This window comes from Beta vulgaris, chromosome 2, assembly GCF_026745355.1.
Source record: "Beta vulgaris subsp. vulgaris cultivar EL10 chromosome 2, EL10.2, whole genome shotgun sequence".
In the NCBI taxonomy this organism is placed as follows: Eukaryota; Viridiplantae; Streptophyta; class Magnoliopsida; order Caryophyllales; family Amaranthaceae; genus Beta; species Beta vulgaris.
The window spans coordinates 1,897,712-1,918,795 of NC_079203.1; the positions used below are offsets into that span (position 1 = coordinate 1,897,712).

At 35.5% G+C, this 21,084-nt stretch overlaps 1 protein-coding gene across 5 annotated transcripts in view; it reads left to right on the plus strand.

Annotated features, from left to right (window-relative positions):
- The first annotated feature begins 5,431 nt into the window (after positions 1 to 5,431).
- LOC104887752 (hypothetical protein) overlaps positions 5,432 to 21,084 on the plus strand; it is a 44,293-nt gene continuing 28,640 nt past the window's right edge. Inside the window, exons 1-12 of one of the 5 annotated variants that reach the window (XM_010672479.3) lie at positions 5,432 to 6,424; positions 8,785 to 8,929; positions 10,885 to 11,160; positions 11,307 to 11,474; positions 11,588 to 11,803; positions 14,253 to 14,347; positions 16,510 to 16,684; positions 16,804 to 17,213; positions 17,457 to 17,580; positions 18,205 to 18,300; positions 18,401 to 18,472; positions 19,795 to 19,932. In XM_010672479.3, coding sequence (XP_010670781.2) covers positions 5,547 to 6,424; positions 8,785 to 8,929; positions 10,885 to 11,160; positions 11,307 to 11,474; positions 11,588 to 11,803; positions 14,253 to 14,347; positions 16,510 to 16,684; positions 16,804 to 17,213; positions 17,457 to 17,580; positions 18,205 to 18,300; positions 18,401 to 18,472; positions 19,795 to 19,932 — 2,793 coding nt within the window. In that variant the 5' untranslated portion in view covers positions 5,432 to 5,546. Of the gene's footprint in view, positions 6,425 to 8,784; positions 8,930 to 10,867; positions 11,161 to 11,306; positions 11,475 to 11,587; positions 11,804 to 14,252; positions 14,386 to 16,509; positions 16,685 to 16,803; positions 17,214 to 17,456; positions 17,581 to 18,204; positions 18,301 to 18,400; positions 18,473 to 19,794; positions 19,933 to 21,084 lie in introns of those variants that run through there. The other 4 variants (XM_048638110.1, XM_057392416.1, XM_057392418.1 and 1 more) reach the window with 4 other exon arrangements.

Here is a 21,084-nt window from a genome sequence, read left to right on the forward strand (position 1 = left end):
TAATCTCTAGTTCTAACCCTAATCTAACCCTTTCCCTTACCCTAATCTTAAACCTACCCTTACCTTTACCCAAACCCTAACCCACCCAGCCCACCACCCCTCCACCCCACCCCACCCCAGCCCCTACCCCTCCCCCTCCCCCACCGCCAGTTCGTTCACCGCCCCTACCCCCTCTTCGTTCACCGTCAGCCACACCCACCCCCTCTCCGTTCTCCGTCGGAATCCCCTATCATCTATTCGTTCTTCACCAGACTCCCGCACCCCCTCTTCGTTCTTCGCCGGAATCCCCCATCCTCTCTTCGTTCTTCGCCGGACTCCCCCACCCCCTCTTCGTTCTCCGCCGGAATCCCCCACCGTACCCCCTCTTCGTTCTTTGTCGACTCCCCCGCCCCCTGCGCGAAAACCGACAACCCTGCGCGAAAATCTAACCCACCCTCACGAAAATCCCCCACCTTGCGCGAAAATCCGACAACCCTGCGCGAAAAACCGGCCACCCTACGCAAAAAATCCAACCCACCCTCGCGAAAACCCCCCACCTTGCACGAAAATCCGACCACCCTGCACGAGCAGTTGATGTGATGGTGAACGAAGAGGGGGAGGGGGAGAGGGAAGGATGTTGTCGGGTAGGGGGGAGGCCGGCGGTGGAAGGGAGAGGGATGCAGCAGTGGAGATGGAAGGGTTAGGGGTGGGGGTTGGCCATGGGTTTGGGCCTGGCTGGAAGGGTGTTGGGCTGGGTTAGGGTTAGGGTTAGGGTTAGATTAGAATTAGGGTTAGATTAGAATTAAGATTTAGGCTTAATAATGGCAAAATCGTAAATAAAGCTAACAGTGACTTAACAGTAGTTAGAAAAAGGGTATTTGGTGAACGTTTTCTAAAATTTTGGGGTATATGGTGCATTTCTGAAACATTTAGGGTATATTGTGAATTTGTTGATTTGTCGGGGGTATTTGGTGAAAAAACTGTATATCTATACAAATATATTAAAAGGTGTGCGTAACAATGTATACACGCCACGTGGCACCTCCACGCAATATATACACGCCACGTGACACCTCTGTTTTGTCTAATGTGTGCGCACAAGTCATTAGACTGCAACAAGATTTGAACCTGTGACCTCTTGCAATTATATGTAACACATTTACCATCTCAACCAACTTAATCATGTTTTAATTGTCCATATTATTATATATATACCTTTTAAATGTTAAGTTTTCCTTAATATATTTTAATGAAATGGAAAAAATGCATATCAAATTTGTAAAATAGTATCAACCCGCAGCAATGCCCGGGACCAAATACTAGTTTAAATACATAAAAGGAGTTTTGGATAACGATAACTCTTTTACAAAAATAGAGTTCTACATAGATTTAAATACATATAAGGAGTTCTAAATAAGCTAAAATTAGAGTTTGATCTTGCATCAACAACCTAAATTAGTATATTATGTATTGTGTAAACTTTTGCTACGTAATTTGAAATATTCTAATTTTTATTCCATTGAATAGTGTTTGAAATATGCTCCAAAATAAGATTCGTTTACAATATAGTTCTACAACTTATGAAATAGAGAACGCCGTGTAGGATTGTTATGTTATTAATTTTTTAAAAAAATATTTTAAAAAATAGAGTCCTACATATATTAAAATACATTAAAGGAGTTTTGGATAACGATAAATTAGAGTTTTGTTTTGAATAAACAACCTAAACAAGGGAATGAAGCACAAGGTACGTACATGCCTATGCGTTGATTGATGTAGTATCATGATTTTAAGAAGGAAAGTTATATAGTATCATGTATAGGAACTATGTTGAGTTCATATGTAACACCCCAATAATTATCTCTTTTCAAAAATACATTTTCAATATAAAACATAAAAAATTATCAAAGCATTATCGCCCGTGTAATAACGCATCGGCTTTTTCAGAATTTTGCAACGGAAAACATATAACTAAACTTTAGAATTTAAATATGATAAATAAACAAAGTAGTTTAAAACGAAATACACTATTATTGTTAACTTCAAACCAAACTTAATATAATGTATCTACTAAATCAATTGATAAAACAAATTGTTATACAAACTCTCCATTTTCAGATCCCCATGATGCAACATTTACAAATTTGTAGATGTTAATGCTCTAAAGAATCTGCTCACCAAAATGGGTCATCACAAGATCAATAAGGCAAACCAATGATCACGTACACAAACAAATGACGTAATCAACAAAGTTGAGTACTACATAGTAATACATAAACATTTCTAACATGATAGTAAGAAATAATAAGCAAGGATAAATAATAATATATCAATCTAATATTTTGCAAATAACTTTTACTGAACTAAATTTGAACCATTTTTTTTATTACTTTAATGGAATAGTTATTGGACCAAGTTGTCTAACTAAAACTTGATTTCACCTAGGAAGACGAAACACGGGCGCGACTCCGTATTCCAGAATGACCTGCGATATCGAGGAATCTTTGAAAAATAGGAACGGTGATCAATCCGTCTCCCAGAAAAAACCATGGGCTACCACCATGTACTCCAACTCCTATGTCCAACTCTAGACGTGCACTAGTCTAAAGTTTATGGCTATCCAAGTTACACTTTATGTGATTTACAATTTATTACTTGTTATGACACACACGCAAAGTAACACAAAAATATAAAATCAAACATTCACAACTGAACTTATCTTTTATCTTAGGATTTAATAATTGATCACACAACATACAATCCAAGATTATTTCCTTTTCATTCCAATCTTCTTATTTGTTGAACCTAGCCAACAACCAACTTACCTTTCAAAGGCGTAAATCATCAACTTACCAAATAAGGCCCGCGGTTCTCATAAAGTAGTGAAAATACAAATATAAGGGAACATATGATTCAACTTGATTCAACTCAACAATTATATTAATTCCCCTATGTGAATTAATAAATAAAGTTCATAACCAACATGCTTGCATCAATATTCCATACAAACATGATAATCAACTCATAATCAAATCTCATAATCAACATGTTTGCATACAAACATAAAACATGTAAAATTCGATCATAATAGAAATTACACATGAACTTACAAAGTTCCTATAGATGATATTACAACTTTTTCTTCCTAAAATCATGATAATACATCACATAATACATAGGTATGTATGTATCTTGTGTAAACAAATCGGTAGGCCACCTTTAATCACCTTGAAAATCGATTACTGGAAAATCTCCGCCTAAAACAACCAATATAAATCAAAGTCAATACTCCAAATAAATTCCAGCAATTTTAAAATACTCTAAATCCTTTTTAAAAACATTTAAAAGTCGTTTTTACCATTAACTCAATTACTTATTTTACCTAACATAATATTACCACACTAGTCATTAAAATCAATAAAACTCCATTGCTAACACCCTTTCTAAAATTCTAGCAACTTACAAAGTATTAAAACTCTCTTTAAACCTACTTAAACATGCTTAAATTACATAATTATGAGCAAAATATTATCAATGAACTGCATAATTATGATAACAAAATTTTTGTTAATTGTCCAATATTATTGTATCAAAAACAATTATTTCTTCTAGTGGAGAAAACAAATTTAATTTATAACAATATCTTTATCATATAAGCTAAAGGAGAATTATGGTGTCCTCTTTTTAAAAGACTTAGATACCATTAATTTCACAAAAAATAATAAAGAAAATATTTTCTTAATTATTTCCTTGTTACACTTCTCTATTATATACTCTCTCTGTTTCTTAAAGATCTTCCCTCTTTATTTTAAGTGCGTTTCTAAAAGATCTTCCCTCTTTTACTTTGTTCCTTATTTGAAATATTTCCCCCCTTTTTACCCTCTTATTTCCTTATCATATGGTCAACCATTACATTATTAATTCAATTTTACTCCATTTATCTCTCCTACTTTAACCCATTTTTATTTGTTTATTTATCTTAACCTCCTTTTCTCATACTTTACCCACCCCACACCCCACACAAATGGTTCCTTTTTGGTATATGTAGGAACAGTAACAAGGAAGATCTTTATGAAACGGAGGGAGTAAAAAAGAGGGGGAGCAAACGGTGTCCACATGAAAATAACCTCCCTACCCTTACACAATAAATCGTGTAATTATTAATAAAGAATAAATTTTTGAATGAAAAAAAAATCAACAATACTTAAATAAGTCAATAATAATCTATTTGACATAATTGTAAATCAGTACAAGTTTCAAAAAGTATTCCATTTAATATTGATTCCAAATCTTTGAATAATGAGGAAAGTTCTTATATGAAGGAAAGAAAAACCTTGAAACTACAATGCAAAAATATTACTCCATACAACACAAAAACCATTATTTTTACTTAAAATCTAATTACAATAAAATTAAAATTCTTACATAGCATACATTCATAATTTGCCATCATCCCTATAACAAGTTCGTTCAATTATGTCAAACCGGGTATCTAACAACTATAAAATAACTTCAATAATACAGTCGAAAAATTGACAATTTATTGCTCTGTAAATAATGCGATTAATCCCTCTGAACATTGTCATCTACGAAATAACTTGTTTTTAAAAAAAATTATAACCTAAAATCATGATAAAATATGTGTTGATCATGAAGTCTTTAATATATCATGTGGATAACTCTTTAACATAAAGGAAAGAGGTGATGTGATATTTCGTAACCCTATGAAAATTTATTAAGTAACATTTAGATTTAAAAACTAAAGCACAGAAATTTAATTTCATCCACGCATCGCGTGCATAAATTGCTAGTTTTAGGACTCAAACTTTAAAACATATTTTGTGAAAATTTCCTCTCTAATTTTTAACAGTATTAATTATTTTCTTAATTTTTTATACTTCATTCGTTTTTTTTTTTTTACTTGCAAGTCTTCCCTAAAAGGAAAATAATTAATTACTTGCAATACTTTTTTCTTTTGCTTTTCCTTTTTATCTATCTTTCTCCAATCACATCAACCCTCTCCTTTTTTTTTTCTCTTTACTCTCTTCTATCCAAATTTTACATCGGAGTTGATGTGAAAAAAAAAATGTTGCAAGTTAAAACAAAAAGGAATAATAATACTTCTAATAATAATAACTAGTTTTTATATGCACGCGATGCGTGCGAAAATACGATGTAGAAAAATTAAATTAATTGTTAACTATATCGAATAAATTAGGGATACTTGAATTGTTGATGGTTTTTCCTTTTGTAATGTCTTTTTTATTTTTAAAATTAATTAGGTAGTTTCTTTTTTTATTTTTTAATTAAAAAAAAGGAGTTAGAATGGAGAGGTATTGAGGGTAAAATGGGGTTTCTAATATTTTGGTGTCCTAATAATAATAATAATAATAATAATAATAATAATAATAATAATAATAATAATAAGTTTATTTCACATTTGACGACGATCTCCCGCTTACAGACACACACAGAGCACAGAGGTGACGCATTCAACTGTCAGTTTCTCTCACACACACTCTCTCTCCTCCTTCAATCGTGTTCAGAACTTCCAAATTCCATCAACAATGGAAGAAGAAGACGGAGAATCACCGATGATAATGGATAAAGACACTCAACTCCTCTCAAAAGTTGCTGCAAACCACCTCTTCCTCACGCAATTCGAGGCATTCAGAGCTACAATCCTTAGTCTCCGTCATCGGAACCCTAATCTCGCACTCTCTCTCCTCCAAACAATCGTCGTTAATGGCGGAAACTTCAACAATTTCATATACTCCACCAATTGTTCTTCTCCTGCTCTTCTCACTTGGCTTTCTTCTCTCGAGCTTTTCCAATTCGAGAATTCTACTTCCATTTGGTCGAATTCGATGTCGATTGATTCTCTTCGTCTTCGCGTTGAGTTCTTGCTGTACGTTCAGATGATCAGTTCTAGGGTTTCGGAGAGTGTCGTTGAGGAGGAAGTGGTGAGTGAATTGAAAGGTTCGATGCGGTTGTTGGATGGAATGATGGAGTTAGGTTTGAGGAGATTGAAGGAGGATTTGATTGTTAATTTGAGTGAGGAGAGAGAAATTCGGGAGGAGGAGGCGGCGACAGAGGTTGTGATTGAGGAGGAGTTGGGGTGTTTGAGGAGGTTGATTGTGGAAAATGCGGATGTTTTGGTGTCTTTGTGTGAGAATATACAAGGACAGGTAGGTGTGGAGTTAGAGAAGATTGATGATGATAATAATGAGTTGGCAATAACTTTGAGGAAGGAAGGGAATGGGAGGGTGGACTCGATTTCGAGCGAGGAGGATGAGAGGGTGTTAAAATTAATCCAAAAGTATGTTCAGATTGCGCATTTGGATGAAATGAGACAATGTATTAGTAAGGAGGAGGATGTAGATGTGGCTCTTTCACACATTCGATATTTACGCTTGGGTTATGGTGTTAGCGAGGAAGAGTACCGGTATGTAATGTTTGTACTACTTGCAATATATTCTATGGTGATGTTAGGACCAAACATGTGGTTAGAGTAAGAAATACTACATGCTTACTGTTACTGATATATTTATGCTTTATATTATAATCCGATTGCTTCACTAATCACAATGACAATCTACTAAGAACTTGCCCTTTTATCATGTGAACATTTTATATTGGAATCAAATTTTTGCAGCAGTGATGTACATACTCATTATTATTTATTAAGAGAGTATTGTCTTTCGAGTATTGTGTCAAAGGCTCAAAGCTATATAGATGGAAGTGGCTCATGGGATGCCGTTACGTACTAGAAGTTTCTTGCAGTTTAAATGTTTTTCCATTGGTGTTATACTTAACAATTGAGCAAAGTGAGGGTTTTGGTAGGATGGCCATAATATAAGTGAAGGGCCTGATCTTTGATGCTTTGACGGGTAATCTGTTTTATTGTTCAAGACGGGTGACAAATATGAATGGTCTCGTTTATGTATTATGAGATGATTTTATCTGTTATCCTAAAGACGATGGATTTAGCCTTTTGATTAGGTCTAAGCTGTTGGGTTGATAGGTATCCCATTTCTAACAATTTGCCTATTGGATTGGTTAGAATTTTTGATGAGGTATTTTGTGAAAGATTTGTCATTAAATTGTATCCAGACAAGATACCCTTTATGAATCTTACTATTCGAATCTTTTCTAGGAGATCGGTCAGAATTTACTTTTGTGGTTGCTGCTTATTGTTATATGTGATGAAAGTCACATGTACGGTTTGGACGGAGATCTTTCATATCTTTTGAAATTCCCTAAGCATATTACGGGCGCTTTTAAAACAGTTTAAGTAGCTATGGCCTATGGGACGTCATATAGAGTGTTCTGAAATCTATTGTTGGCCAGAGCAGTGCGAAAAGACCAAGAGAAGCTCTATGGTTCCGTGCAAGGTACCCTCGGTCTACTGTTTTTGGGTGCTATTATGAATATATATTGAGAGAATAGATAGGATATGGGAGCTTTTTATTTTTCCTCTGGGCTAGGGGAAGGGGGGGGGGGAGGGGTTTATCTATTTACTTCATGCTCTGTCTCGTTTCCTCCCTCTCTTTCTCCCCAGGGGGATTATTTCTTTGCTTAGAACTCCCTCCCTTTTACTATAATTTACTCACTTTGCTTTTCATAAGAACCAAGGGAACAGGGGAAAAGTTTGTGAGAGAAATGGAAAAGGTGGTAGGGGTAAGGAGAGAGAAACAGTTATAAAGTAAGGAAACATGAGTATCAAAGCAAGAAGATTCCGCTCGTGTCCCAAAATAGAAAAATGGAAGTGAGTTAATTTTTGTGAAAAATAGAAAAGTGAGTAAATCTTTGTGAACCGCGAGAGTACAATTTAAGAGTCACAAAAGAATCTATAAGATCAAGGAAGTATTTCTTTTCTGTAGTTTGTTTTTGTAGGGTAATGACATAGAGATCATCTTTTGAATCAGACATTCTAGGAGACAGTTGGCTTAGGTGTTGAGTATATCGTGTCTTTATTGTCGTAGAACATTGTGATATTTAGGATGTTATTTTTGCAATTGGTCTAGATTGGAACTCCAAATGGCATGAAGTGCTTCATGTTAGAGGGCGGAGTGGGTTCAGTGGCTGGGCAAAAGTGATACCGACTTAATGGAGTAAGCCTTTGGAAGTTTGTTTACTCTTTTGGATTAGGTGGAATGCGTGATAGCTGTTGTTGAAGGAAGGACTTTTTGAAGCAGGTCCCTTTTTCCTTGGAAGCTTTGTATCTATGATCTTTTGCACATGATGTTTCCTTTTCTAGTGTTTACTTTGTCGGAATAATCCCTATTTGGAAGAACTTGCTATTCCCCCCCTAATATTTCACAACTTCTGCAAATTGCTTCGTATTCAAGAGGTGTGTCTTCCTCCCCAGCAAGGCTGTTATCTGCATTATAGTAGAGTGAAAGTTTCTGATTCTGGATTTATTATCGTTCTTGAGTTTCTTTCCTAGTAAATATCCCCGGCCGTGTGTCTCTTGGATTTTACTGTCAAAACATGTTTGTCATATGTGTATGTTTAGAGTTTTCTGGAAGCTGCCTCTGAACTAATTAACTGATTAGTTTTGTAGGGTTCGTACTGTGTTATTTAAAGTTTTATGGTAATTTGAAGTTCAGTTTACTGCTACTACAATCTATACATGTCCACAAAACTGAGTTGGTGGCCTTATTCATGTCTATATTTTTCTTTCTTTTGTCAATTTAGTCCACTGCTAGAGGTTTGAGATTAGTGTATTCCTCTTATCTGACTTTGTACATTTTCCTTCTTGGTATTAAAAATACCATTTTTCTTTTGATGTTTCTGTGTTAGAATGGTTTTTCAAGATTTGCTCCAAAAGGTTTTGTCAGGAAAAGAGGAAGTAGGAGATGTTTCACGCAGGACACGATATAAATTGCTGTATATCTATCGAGAAGCTCTGTCATCAAACTGCACGCATCTTGTTCAAATGCTCCAGGTCAAGAATTGTCTTTTCTTATGTTCACTTTATAGATGACTTTATAATCATTGTAGCTTGGTAATCATTGCAAAGATTTCAATATTTGAAGATAATCTTATAATTCCCTGAAACTATTGATTAAATCTGTGTGATGTTGCTTGCTTATTAATGTACTTCTGGTGTAATATGTATATATCTGAACAACAACCATGCATGATCAACCTTGTAGCCTGTAGGTGAGGTTTTACTCTGTTGCAAAGAACCCCACTCCTCTAAGGGGCTTCCTATTTACAGTTGTTGGGCCTTTTCTCTCTTTAGCTTTTGCTTGCCAGCTTTACCTTGCGTATTGTCTCCCTTGTTTACTATGAGATCATATCAATTCATTAATTACGGTGGAGGAAATAAAATCTTCTGAATTTTTTTTGGTGTAGGATTTTGTGTGATTTGTTGCATGAAGTGACAGGGTTTCTAAGAATTGTATGGGGGATTATGGTCTTCTGAATTTTTTTTGGTGTAGGATTTTGTGTGATTTGTTGCATGAAGTGACAGGGTTTCTAAGAATTGTATGGGGGATTATGGTGGCTTTCGTGTCAGAAAAATGAAATTATGAAAAGCAGAAATGATGGTTTGTTGCAGAGCTTATGACTCATATACCTTTATGATCTTTTTTTTTCTTTTTTTCCGGATACTGTGTATTCAGTGCGACTATGAGTGTGTTCTATCCACTGATCAGCCTTGAAACTTTTTCTTAAGGTGAAGAGAACACATCTTTATAAGGGCCTTTTTTTATTTTTAAAAATAATAGGAAAAATTGACGATAAAGGTCTCAACTTTGGGTGATAATTTTTAAAAGGTCCGAACTATTGATTAACCTGTGTAGGTCCCAACTTTAGGGATATTAACTTTTAGCGGACCTTAATGACTTGAAATTGGCTTAATAGGTCATAACTTGTAAGACTTGGGTCACACCAGAAGGGTTAATTGATGGAGGAAAGTAGGAACTAGGTGAGATTTTTTAAAAAATCGCCAGTTTTAAGTCACCGAAGCCGCTAAAAGTTAAGACCCCCTAAAGTTGGGACTTACACAGGTTAATCAATAGTTCAAACCTTTTAAAAATTATCGCCCAAAGTTTAAACCTCTATTGTCAATTTTTCCAAAATAATACTCTACAGGGGATGGTTGATTCTGGGTATTTTAAGTTATATAGATATTTGTAAAGTGTAATTTGATATAAGCAGATGAGGAATTTAAATCGATAAAAAAGAAAAGGAACAACATGAACACAGTCCAAGAGGATTGGATTATACAACTCAATAAAACAAGCAATTTCTAATTAAAAAAAAATAGGATCTGCATATCTATTCTCCACCATCTGTTGTCTAGCTTCTCATGGTATGTAGCGGAATTCAAGAATATCTAGGTATGTGTAATGAGTAATTAATCTTTTTTTTCCCCCTTTGACTAACTTAGTGACTTATAATCAATTTTGGGGTGTTTGGACTTCTGTAACCTTGAAGCTCCGTCTACCAGTGGTAGTCTGTTGCAATGCTTGCAGGCTGTCCATCTGCTAAGCTTGGGGCTGTAGCTGATACTTGGTCAACACTTAACAGGCTCAAAATTGCTTCCTGATCAGCCACAACACTTTTTTCTTGCTTAAATACCCTCATACTGATGACGTCAATTATGTTATTGAATTATGATGGTGTGGTATGTCCCATATTAGTTTACTTCTGAATTAGTTGCCAGTAGTACACAGCTGGGTTTGGTTTTTTATGATTGTGAACTCTTTTTTTAACACAAATTATGTGTGTATTTGTTATTGGAAAATAGTGCATGTTTGATTCATGAGCTTTCCAGTGTTGACAGCTATACTTCAATAACTTCATAGACGCACATTCATCTTTAAAGCAGGTTTATGTTGTCAGGTCATGTATAAGTTTCTAGAAATTTCAACAGGATTTCTATTCTTCCAGGCTGCTCAAGATCAGCTTCTACTGGAAGAGATAAAATTGCTCAGAGCTTCTGACTGCCCGATCTTGCCTCCTCTAAAGCAACTTCAGAATTGTATGCAAAAGAAGAAGCTTGGGAATTACGATGATGGCAATTCTTTATCTTTCAATCTGGAGATAACTGCTTGCATGCGAGATTTATACCATTATGCTCGTGTTGCTGGATTGCATGTTTTGGAGTGTATTATGGAAACGGTTCTTTTGGCTGTCAAGAATGAGCAGCTGGAAGAAGCAAGCTGTGTAAGGTTCCTTAATCTTTTAACTGAGATATATGGGTTATTTGATTGGGAAATGTTGTGGCAAAAGCTTATCATCGTTTGCAGGTTTTGCTATTTTTGTCTATGTGATTTGTCTTTACCTGGCTGAGCTGCCTATTTACTCTGCAGGTTGTGTCATTGTTTCCGCGGCTTCAACCTCTAGTTGGTGTCATGGGATGGGATTTATTGCCCAGCAAAACTGGTGCTCGACGAAAATTAATGCAACTACTTTGGACAGGCCGGTCAAAAATTTGCCAGCTTGATGAATCCTTTCTATATGAAACTGAATCAGATGAGGTATTACTTTACTTGCAGGTTACCACAATCCGGATCTGCATTCTCTTAGGTTTGTGTTTATTTGAATTCGTGCTACCTTTTTTAAAATATATATTTTCTCCTACTTTGCACAGAGATCTTGCGTGGAGTTTCTTTGCGAGACCTTGTGTTATCGGCTTGACCTAGCTTCTTTTGTTGCGTGTGTGAACTCGGGTCAATCGTGGGACATTACATCATCTTTGTTCTTTTCTGGTACTGGACAAGTAGAGTTCGAAAATGGGAATGCTTATTTAGATCCTTTTGTGGAGAACTTTGTTCTGGAAAGGCTATCTTCTCAGAGTCCTCTACGGGTAAGTTTTGTTATGTATAAGTCGGTTTATCTTAGATGTCCTGATATTGTGTTGAGAGCTATATTCATTCTGGCTTTTGGAAAAGTTCAAAAGCTCTAGTTTTAATCTTGCTAGTTTTTATAAGAAAAGCAATTGCATCAAAAATTATAAGAAATCAAGGGAAACAAAACAAAGGACTCCAATCTTGCAGTACATTAAACAGGGAATGATATGCAACGTCCCGCGAGCGTGGGCCTGAAGAGAGACTAAATGCACAACTTGAGTTCTTAGGAGTAAACCAAAGAAGACTCTCGACCACAAAATTTCCGTTAGTTCCTCTCCTGCTTAAACACCGACATAATGGCAGAAATAAATCTTTTTGTGCGTGGCCTTCCAGTCCTTATATGAACTATGTGTAATTGACGGCAAAGAGTAAATTGGATCCTTCCTAAATAGAAGCATCACATCTCGTCAATGCAAAAACAAATTATTTGTTGTCTCCTAACTACCAAGACTTAGAGTACACGTGTGGGAATTACATCCCTGTCATGTCTTCAAATCTGCCAATTATCACAGGTAATGACTATTGAGTTTCCCCAAAATAACCACTGGCACAAAACCCTCGATCCAATTTGGATCTTTAGCCTTCCAAATTAATGTTCAATGATTCTGAAGTTGGCTTTTTCTATAGTGGGATAGTGTCACCTTGCTTCCTGGTGGTGCTATTTTTGGCAGTGTTTCTTGGCTGTCTTATAACAATGTAAAGCTTGATCGGCAGCTGCTCTGTTGCAGTATTATTGATGTGGAAGACTCATCGGCTTCCTTGGTCTAAATTGTTGTAGGATTGTACCTATCCCCTTTTTTTAAAGGAAAAATTCCTCGAGGTTTGATGTAATTCTCATATTACCCCACATTTGGGGAATTACTAAGATACCGTGAACTTTGACTTTATGCTCACAATACCCTTACTATTGACGGAGCTCTAACGCCATTAGGGTTTTTTCTCTCTTTCCTCTCCATCTCTCCTCTCACCATCCTCCATTGATGACATCCTAAACATCAACTTTTCTCTCTCTTCTTTCATCTACATGCCTTTCTCTAATTCTCTCTCCTCACGTCTTCATCTTGTAAATTTCCCCCCACTTTATATGATGGTGAAGTTAATTATCTCTCCTTTTGAAATTCCCCCAAAATTAGTGATGGTTGTTGAAATTGCCATAACTGATTATCACATGAAGATGAAGATGATGAGGACACAAAGCCATGTAGGTGGAAGGAGAGATGGAAAATTGAAGGTTTAGGATGTCATTAATGGAGGAGGGTGGGAGGAGAGATGAAGAAGATGAAGATGGAGAGGAGAAAGAGAAAAAAAAACCTAACGGCGTTAGTAATCCGTCTATAGTAAGGGTATTTTGAGCACAAAGTCAAAATTCAAGGGTATTTGAGGAATTCCCCAGATGTGAGGGGCAAGGAAATTTCCCTTTTTTAAATGAAATAATTTCATAAAATGCAAATTGTAGGATATGACGGGTGTATCAAAGAGGGTAAAAATAACTTGCTTTCTTATTGAAAGTTATCATGTTTATTTAATTATAAAAGTAGCCCTATATCTTATAAAAGTCACCTAGTTGTACTGTTGTAGTATACATCTATGTTACTCGCGTGTAGTGTGACTGGGTAGGATATATCTTCTATAGGGCAAGTGGATACTGTATAGTGAGACTAGTGTCCTATGTTGAGATATGGGACGATTTATTTAAGTGATCTTTATGCACTTGTATGACCTTTAAGTGGATATTGAGTGACTGTTGTCTGAGTGTAGCCATATAGGGTAACTTGGACCATCTGACTGTATATAACCTTCTTATATTAGATTGTGCCATCTGGATGTGGTAACAAAATAAGTGCTTTTTTTTTTTTGTTTCTTCTACTATTTTTACTTGCCTCTTTTCCATGATTGGCTTTTGTAAAAGTTGCTTTTATACGGAGAAGCATTAGGTTTTACGATTGTTTAGCTTTGTCTGGCTGATTCTGCTCGTCATTTCATAAGCAACTGCAAAATTGTATATTCCCTCCACTCCTATATAAGCGTCGTCAAAGTTATGCACATTACATTGGTATTTAAATCCGACAATGCATTTTTATAGTTTAAACTAACTAGTAATATAAATAGATACTTGAAGCGACAAATTATGTGGAATAGAAATAACTTTGTTAATTGGTCACGTCATATGGATTGGAGCAAGTATATCCATTGTTCCTTTGGGAGTAAGGATCTGAGATTGTTGTTCTTGCAAATGCATATTATATGTTGACATGTGTGGATTCATAGTTCCAGTTTACTTGTCTAAAGTGTCCCCAATTATGTGAAGCAACAAAATTGTTTCTGCTCCCAAAAATTCATTCCCCCCCCGCCCCCCCCCCCTAAAAAGCTAATGTGATTGGCTTCTAACTGACCATCTTTCTTTAGGTGTTATTTGATGTTGTTCCGACTATTAAATTTGAAGATGCTTTTAAATTGATCAGCATGCAGCCGACAGATTCTACTGCAGCAGAATGGAAAAGGTGTGACTCCTATTTTTCTGGTGGAAAATTTAAATTTTGTAAGTACAAATTTCCAAGCCTCTGACTCCCAAACAAAAGTGAAAAGAAATTTAAGAAGGAAAAAAAAAACTGCGAGGATGGTAGAGGAAGTGATGGTGTGTCTTTTTAGAGTATAGAGGTTATTCTTGCTCTTATGTATGACTAAGCATTTTGTCAGGTCATACATTATTGTTTCCCAGTGAATCACTTTCTAGTTCCAAGAATTGCACTCAAGATACTTCCATATTCTAATATGTCTCAAGAAAGGATGTCCGCCACTGTCAAACATATATGTATGACCTTGCAAATCTTACATCTGATGTTTATCCCTGTCATGTGAAGAAGGTCAATGTGTCCTTTAAGTATATGCCGATCTTTGTACTAAAGGATTTTCCTCTCATTTGTGGAACTTTTTACCTGCCAAAATCAAATGATTTTCCTGTTAGGTACTTGTATGTAAAATTTGTTTTTGTTCTTCTCTCTCATTAGCAAGAAACTAACATCTATGCTTTCTAAGATAATCCTGATTGAAGAATTTGACTAGGCTTATTCTTCAGGCAACTTTTATTGTATGTCATTTGAAAATCAATCGCAGAAAACTTTGAATTCCTTGGATTTTACTATTTCCAATTTCATTTGGACGACGAAAGTTCTATTATAGGCTAAGTTCAGGCTTTTGTGTGGAAAGAGTTTGGAACATATAAACTCTCTTGATGATAAGTAGGAGTGGCGGCCAACTAGAGTCTTGTCTCTCAACATATGTGTTACAGGGGTACAGAGTTATCCTCATTGTATTCTTCTTTGTGAAATGGCTGGTGGTGCTTGATGGAATAAGCCCTTTTCAGTTACAAGGGAAGCAAATGAAAGGGCTTGGTTTCTGGTTTTTCAAAGGACTGTCGTGTCTTCTGATTGTATTAGTAAATACTAAATAGTAATGATTTTTTTTCTCTGAAAAACAAAGAACGTTATTAGAAAACAATCAAGGAGTTTGCCTCACCTACATCTGCAGTGCTGGAGTCAGTTACAAAGTTTGTACTCGGGTTTGGGTTAAGAAACTGTTAGATTTTCAACTTAAAGTTACCGAGCATTGTTGTCCAAGTCTATGATATTAGAATCTAGGATGTAGAGTCAGGAACACATAGTTGTATTAAGTCTTCTATTTATAGTATAGTGTATGGTGCAGCACTATATCTTAGAAAAGTCATAATAACAAAAAAAAGAATATAATAAGTATTCACTTGCAAAAATTTCTTAAAATGAGCAAAAATATAAAATGAACAAAAAACATAAAACGAGAAAAAGTTTCTTAAAATGAGCAAAATCATAAAAATAGCAAAAAACATAAAATGAACAAAAATATGTAAAATGAGCAAAAACATAAAATGAAAAAAAAGCATAAAATGAGCAAAAAATTGTAAAATGAGCAAAAGTTTATAAAAATAAGGAAAAAAACCCGTTTTTCAGTTTTCAACTTAAGCTTGTTTTCAGTTGATTCAACCTCCATATATGTGTGGGTGTGTGTGTATATATATATGAGATGAGATCCATTGAGAAGGATCTTAAAGTGAGAAAGGTGAGAAGGATTTATATGCATATTTTTTGAACTGAATGTGCATATTTTTTGTACTAAATATGCATATTGTAGTTTTCGAACGGCAAGTATATGCTCTTGAAAATAACATGCACATTCAGTTTAGAAAAAATGCAGTTGAAGAAAAGTTATAATTAGTAGTTTAGTACAAATAATACACACATTTTGTTCAAAAAAAAGGCGAAAAAGTTGTTCTCATTCTAAGAATCTTCTTATTTGATCGTAATATATATATTTTAGTTCTGTTGTTTCTTGTAGATTAGTCCTTTTCCCGTTTCTGCTTATTCAATATCTCACTTTCTTTGAACATACACCATTTTGTTCATTTGGAGGAGAGTGTGAAGGCAGTTGCATGTAGCATTACCTTGTTAATCTTCCTCTCTGCCTCTCCAGTCCTCCCTCCAAAACTTTCTTTTCTTTCATCTGTTTGAGCTTAGTGCTGCTAGAATACAGGATTAAATTTTTATCAAAAAAGTAAAAGCTTCTGGTTAATGTGTAGATATGTGGACATTAAAGTTACAGAAATTTTAACTTAGCTAACATTTTGTGATAGGATGCATGATGTTGAACTGATTCACATGCGCTATGCCCTTGACTATGCCGTCATGGCAATGGGAGCTATGGAAAAGAGTATTTCTGATGATCAGATATGCTATCCTCAGTTGTCATTAAAATTTTTGAGAGAATTGAGGCATCATCTTGAGGCTGTCAATAGTGTGGCACGGAAGGTAATTTTTCCTGGTTTTGCTTTACTTTGTGGTGAATCTTGCATCATTAGTGTTGACTATCTTTTTATGACTTACTAATTTATCAACAGTCCAGTGACAACTAATTCCAAATGATGCAGATATTCATGGTGAACATTATTATTTCACTCCTACATCTTGACAGCATCTCAGTTGATTTTGAACATTGTGGCTTAGCAGGGAGTAACTATGAGCTATCTCAGACTGGCATGCAGCAGTGTGATGATGTCGATTTTGATGAAATGGGAAACCACATGGCTGTTTCCATTGTAGAATTCCTGCTGGATACTTTGCGTCATAATTTGCCGACAGAGCTGACCTTGGAGGTTACTGACTCTAGTGGTGAAAGAGAAGCCTTAGAGTGGAGAATCTCGAATGCTAAAAGTTTTATTGAAGATTGGCAGTGGCGTCTGTCAGTTTTGCAGCAACTATTACCCCTTCCTGAGCTGAAATGGAGATGGAAGGAGGCATTGACTATACTACGTGCAGCACCATCGAAATTACTCAACCTGTAAGCTCATGAATGCTTATGATGCTACTGGGCAAATAAACAGTTGCTTTTACATGAAATTTCTATGTTTGATCTATCTTACCTGTTGTTTATGATTGTGTTTGCGGACTTGTATACTACTTGGATGGCTTTAGAAAGCCGAATCTTCTAGCTGTTCTCCCCTGCTTTACCTTTCTTGTTTATATATTTTTTGGTCCACAAGTTTCTATTTGCTTTCATTATTTATATGTTCATTCCCTACAGATGCATGCAAAAGGCAAAGTATGACATAGGGGAAGAGGCGGTACATAGATTTTCCCTGTCATATGAAGATAGAGCTACACTTACATTAGCTGAATGGGTGGATGATACTTTCAAAAGAGCATCTGTAAGCATTGTTCTCATATTACTAAGATTATTGCTCTTTTATTTTGGCTGTCCAGTATTTTGCTATACCAGTATTTCTTTTCCTTGTATGGTTGAACACTATTGGCATGCTTCTTCTATTAGTTGGGTTAGACTTGATTTACTTGTTATAACAAAAGAACTATTTTAGATGCCATAGACAGATCAACACATTTTTGATGTTGTATCTGATCTTGGTAGCTTCACCCAATTAATGCTTGGTTTGTCGATTTCGGGTCATACAAGATTTTTGTTAAGGGGAAAATTGGGAGGACCATCAGACCAAGCTCCACCAACTGACCAAAAAGAATACTAAAAGGTTCCATTTAAACATATTCAGAATCTATACTGGCATCTCATCTTGCCATCAAATGACCTACCTTACTTGCCACCCTTCTCGCATGACAACAAGAAAGAGGTTTAACATTAGGTCAAATGATATTAATATGTTCTTCCTTTTTAGCATTTTTTTTTAAATATTTTGCAGCCTTTGCTATCTATCTCTGTATATTGTTTTACCTGGAGTATTCTCTTTCCTCTTTTTTTCACTTTTAAACCAGTGTCTTTGTTGTATTAACGTGCTATTCCTTGAAAACATCAATCTTAGGTCGAGGATGCAGTCTCTCGTGCTACAGATGAAACAACAACTCTGCAAGAGATTGATTTTTCATCTTTACGATCTCAAATTGGTCCTATCGCTGCAGTGAGTGCAAACAGATGTTTATTTTTCCTTGTTGAGAATTCTTGTATGGATTTACTTCATATGCTTGTATTTAACTGTTGAATGCTTGCTCCTTTTGCAGATTCTTCTCTGTATTGATGTTGCTGCTGCTTCAGCAAGGTCTATAAACATATCTGAGCGGCTTCTAGATCAGGTATGCTTAGTTTATGTGTAGCTGAGAACAAATCGGAAAATGCTTATGCTCTGTAGGCATATTGGCCATTATTTAATTTAACGTGCTTAATATTATGAAACTCGCATCTGCAAAGTTGCATGCAATGCTATACTAAAGGAAAAGATCAAAATTTCCCTTACTTGTCCACTGTATGTTGTTCCACTCCTTGTACTCAAGTAATTAATCTAACTCATTATTGCATCCCAGATAATGCAGCCGTCACTAGTGGTTAACGGGTTATATTATATGGCATGAATTCGCTGTATATAAGAAATGCTCCAATGCTTTTCTTTTTTTCCTCGTGGGAACATCATATGTACAGGAGTAAAGCGATAAGAACTGAACACTATCGAATTGAAGCATAAAAAAGAATTATAATTTTCAAAAATGAAATTTTATTACTATCACTATCATTATCATCATCATTGTTATCATCATTGTTGTTATTTGCGACAATACCAAGTAAAATTAGTTGAGAAAAAAGCTAGGTTTAGAATTTCAAAAAATGCCAAAAACAAATTACTGAGTCATCACCCGACATTGTAAAATATGGCTTTCAGCTTCAGTTCTTAACCATGAATTAACTTTAAAAAGGTAAATTTACTCAATGACTTGAATTTTGAGTTGTCTACATTCATTGACATGAACCTGGGCATTTAGCTGGCAATAGGAGCAAAAAGAACAAATATGCTTTTTTCATTGCTCAATAGAGCTTTACCAGCATGTTTTATTTTTGGAAAAATTGATAAAATCAATCCGAACTATAACAGCAGGCCAAACTTTTACTCTTATTTACAAATTCTTGCATTTCTTCTTGGATCAAACAAATGGAAATGGTATTTTATTCTGAAATCCATAGAGCTGATATGGGCATTCTAGCGCGTTAACGGTAAACCTGTCACAGTCATGCCGGACCACGCTTGTAAAATAAGGGTGAAAATTTGGACTGTTGTGCAATATTCAATAGTTGGGACTTTTTATGGCAGGACGACAATAGTTGGACCGTCCTTATCAAGTTTTTCTTTGTTTTCTAACATCTTTTAAAATTGCGGAGACATGTGGAGTTAGAATAAAAAGTCATCATCATGAGAAGTTTAACCTATGTATACGTCCTGCGTTTTATATTGATTTCAATATTTCCTTACATGGAAGCTTCACATTAGTTGCAACGTTTTTGTTATCTTGTTGCTGTATTTTTATGATTGCTTTACTTTTTCTTAAAATAACTTAATAGGTAAATCTTATTATGATGTAATTACATTTACCTGCTTTGTTTGTATGTAATGTTAATGTATTTGCAGGCTCAAACCATGTTGTCAGAAATATATCCAGGAGGGTCTCCAAAGACCGGATCTACTTATTGGGATCAGATTTGTGAAGTTGCATTGATTTCTGTAGCAAGACATCTTCTCAAGCGTCTACGAGAATGTTTGGAGCTGGTGCGTTTCTAATCTGTTAGAATGAGCATTTATTCACACATCATAAATATATGTTCAGGACTTAGATCATCCGATGAATATCTTATTAAGTCGTTAAGACTTACCAAGTAGAGAGAAAGGATGTGGCCCCTCTTCCCTCAAATAGCCTTTGAATTGAAAGTGGATGAGATTAGTGCAAGAATTTTCTTCTACAAAATGTTCAAATGGGTGTCTTTGAAGAGAAAGATGTGGAATGTTCATTTCTTGGAACTTAAGTATGTGGAGCTGATTTTCTTTTTTCCTTTTTCTCTGGCTTTTTCTGTAAACTTCATAGGAATCTGGCGGGCTGTTTTATCTGCGAGGTTTCACTTGATTAATCTTTGTCCTTTTGCTTTTTGCATCTCTAATGATTTTATTGTTATTGGGTGGCTGAGATGGAGCAGCAAATCAGGATACATCAATGTGTATTTGACAGGAAAGATGGGAAGAAATTTGAGTTGGATGTATATCTTGGAACTTATTTGGTAGTGAATTTTGTCAGCTGGTTTTTGTTTTACTTGGATTTTTGTGGGCTGATTTCGCGGTGATGTTTTTTGGTTAATCTTGTCATCTTGCCTTTTGCATCTTTAATCTTGGCAGTGAGTGTCGTTGCTTAATGCGTGTGCTCAATATCATGGGTTGATGGTGTCATCTATGAATCACGGAAACTTCTAGGACTCGAGGTTCCTCCATTTCCAAAACGAATTCGTTTTAATGGAGACCGCAAGTGAGTGGGACTAGAGGTTTCACTGGTTTCGAAACATTTCCGTTCCCAGAACCCCAATCATTTCTATGCTACACACTTTGTCATTCCTCATTGAGAATGCAACATTATTAGGAGAACCACGTTCTTGTGTGAGGTGATAGGAACAAGGTATGTTTGTCCTTTATTAGAGTTAAGATGTGAGGGGTAAGGCTTTGGTGGTTCAGGGACATTAAGATCAATAGCTAGGTGCTCCTAGGAGAAGAAATGGGGAGATAATATATCATTTTAAAGCATTGTAATACAAGAAGCAGATCGAAGAAGAATTGCAAGAATTTTACTACCTCCGTTTCTTTTTAATTGTTACACTTACACTTTTCACGCATGCCGATGCACTACTTTGAGCCTTTATATCTCTAATTTTGTATTTG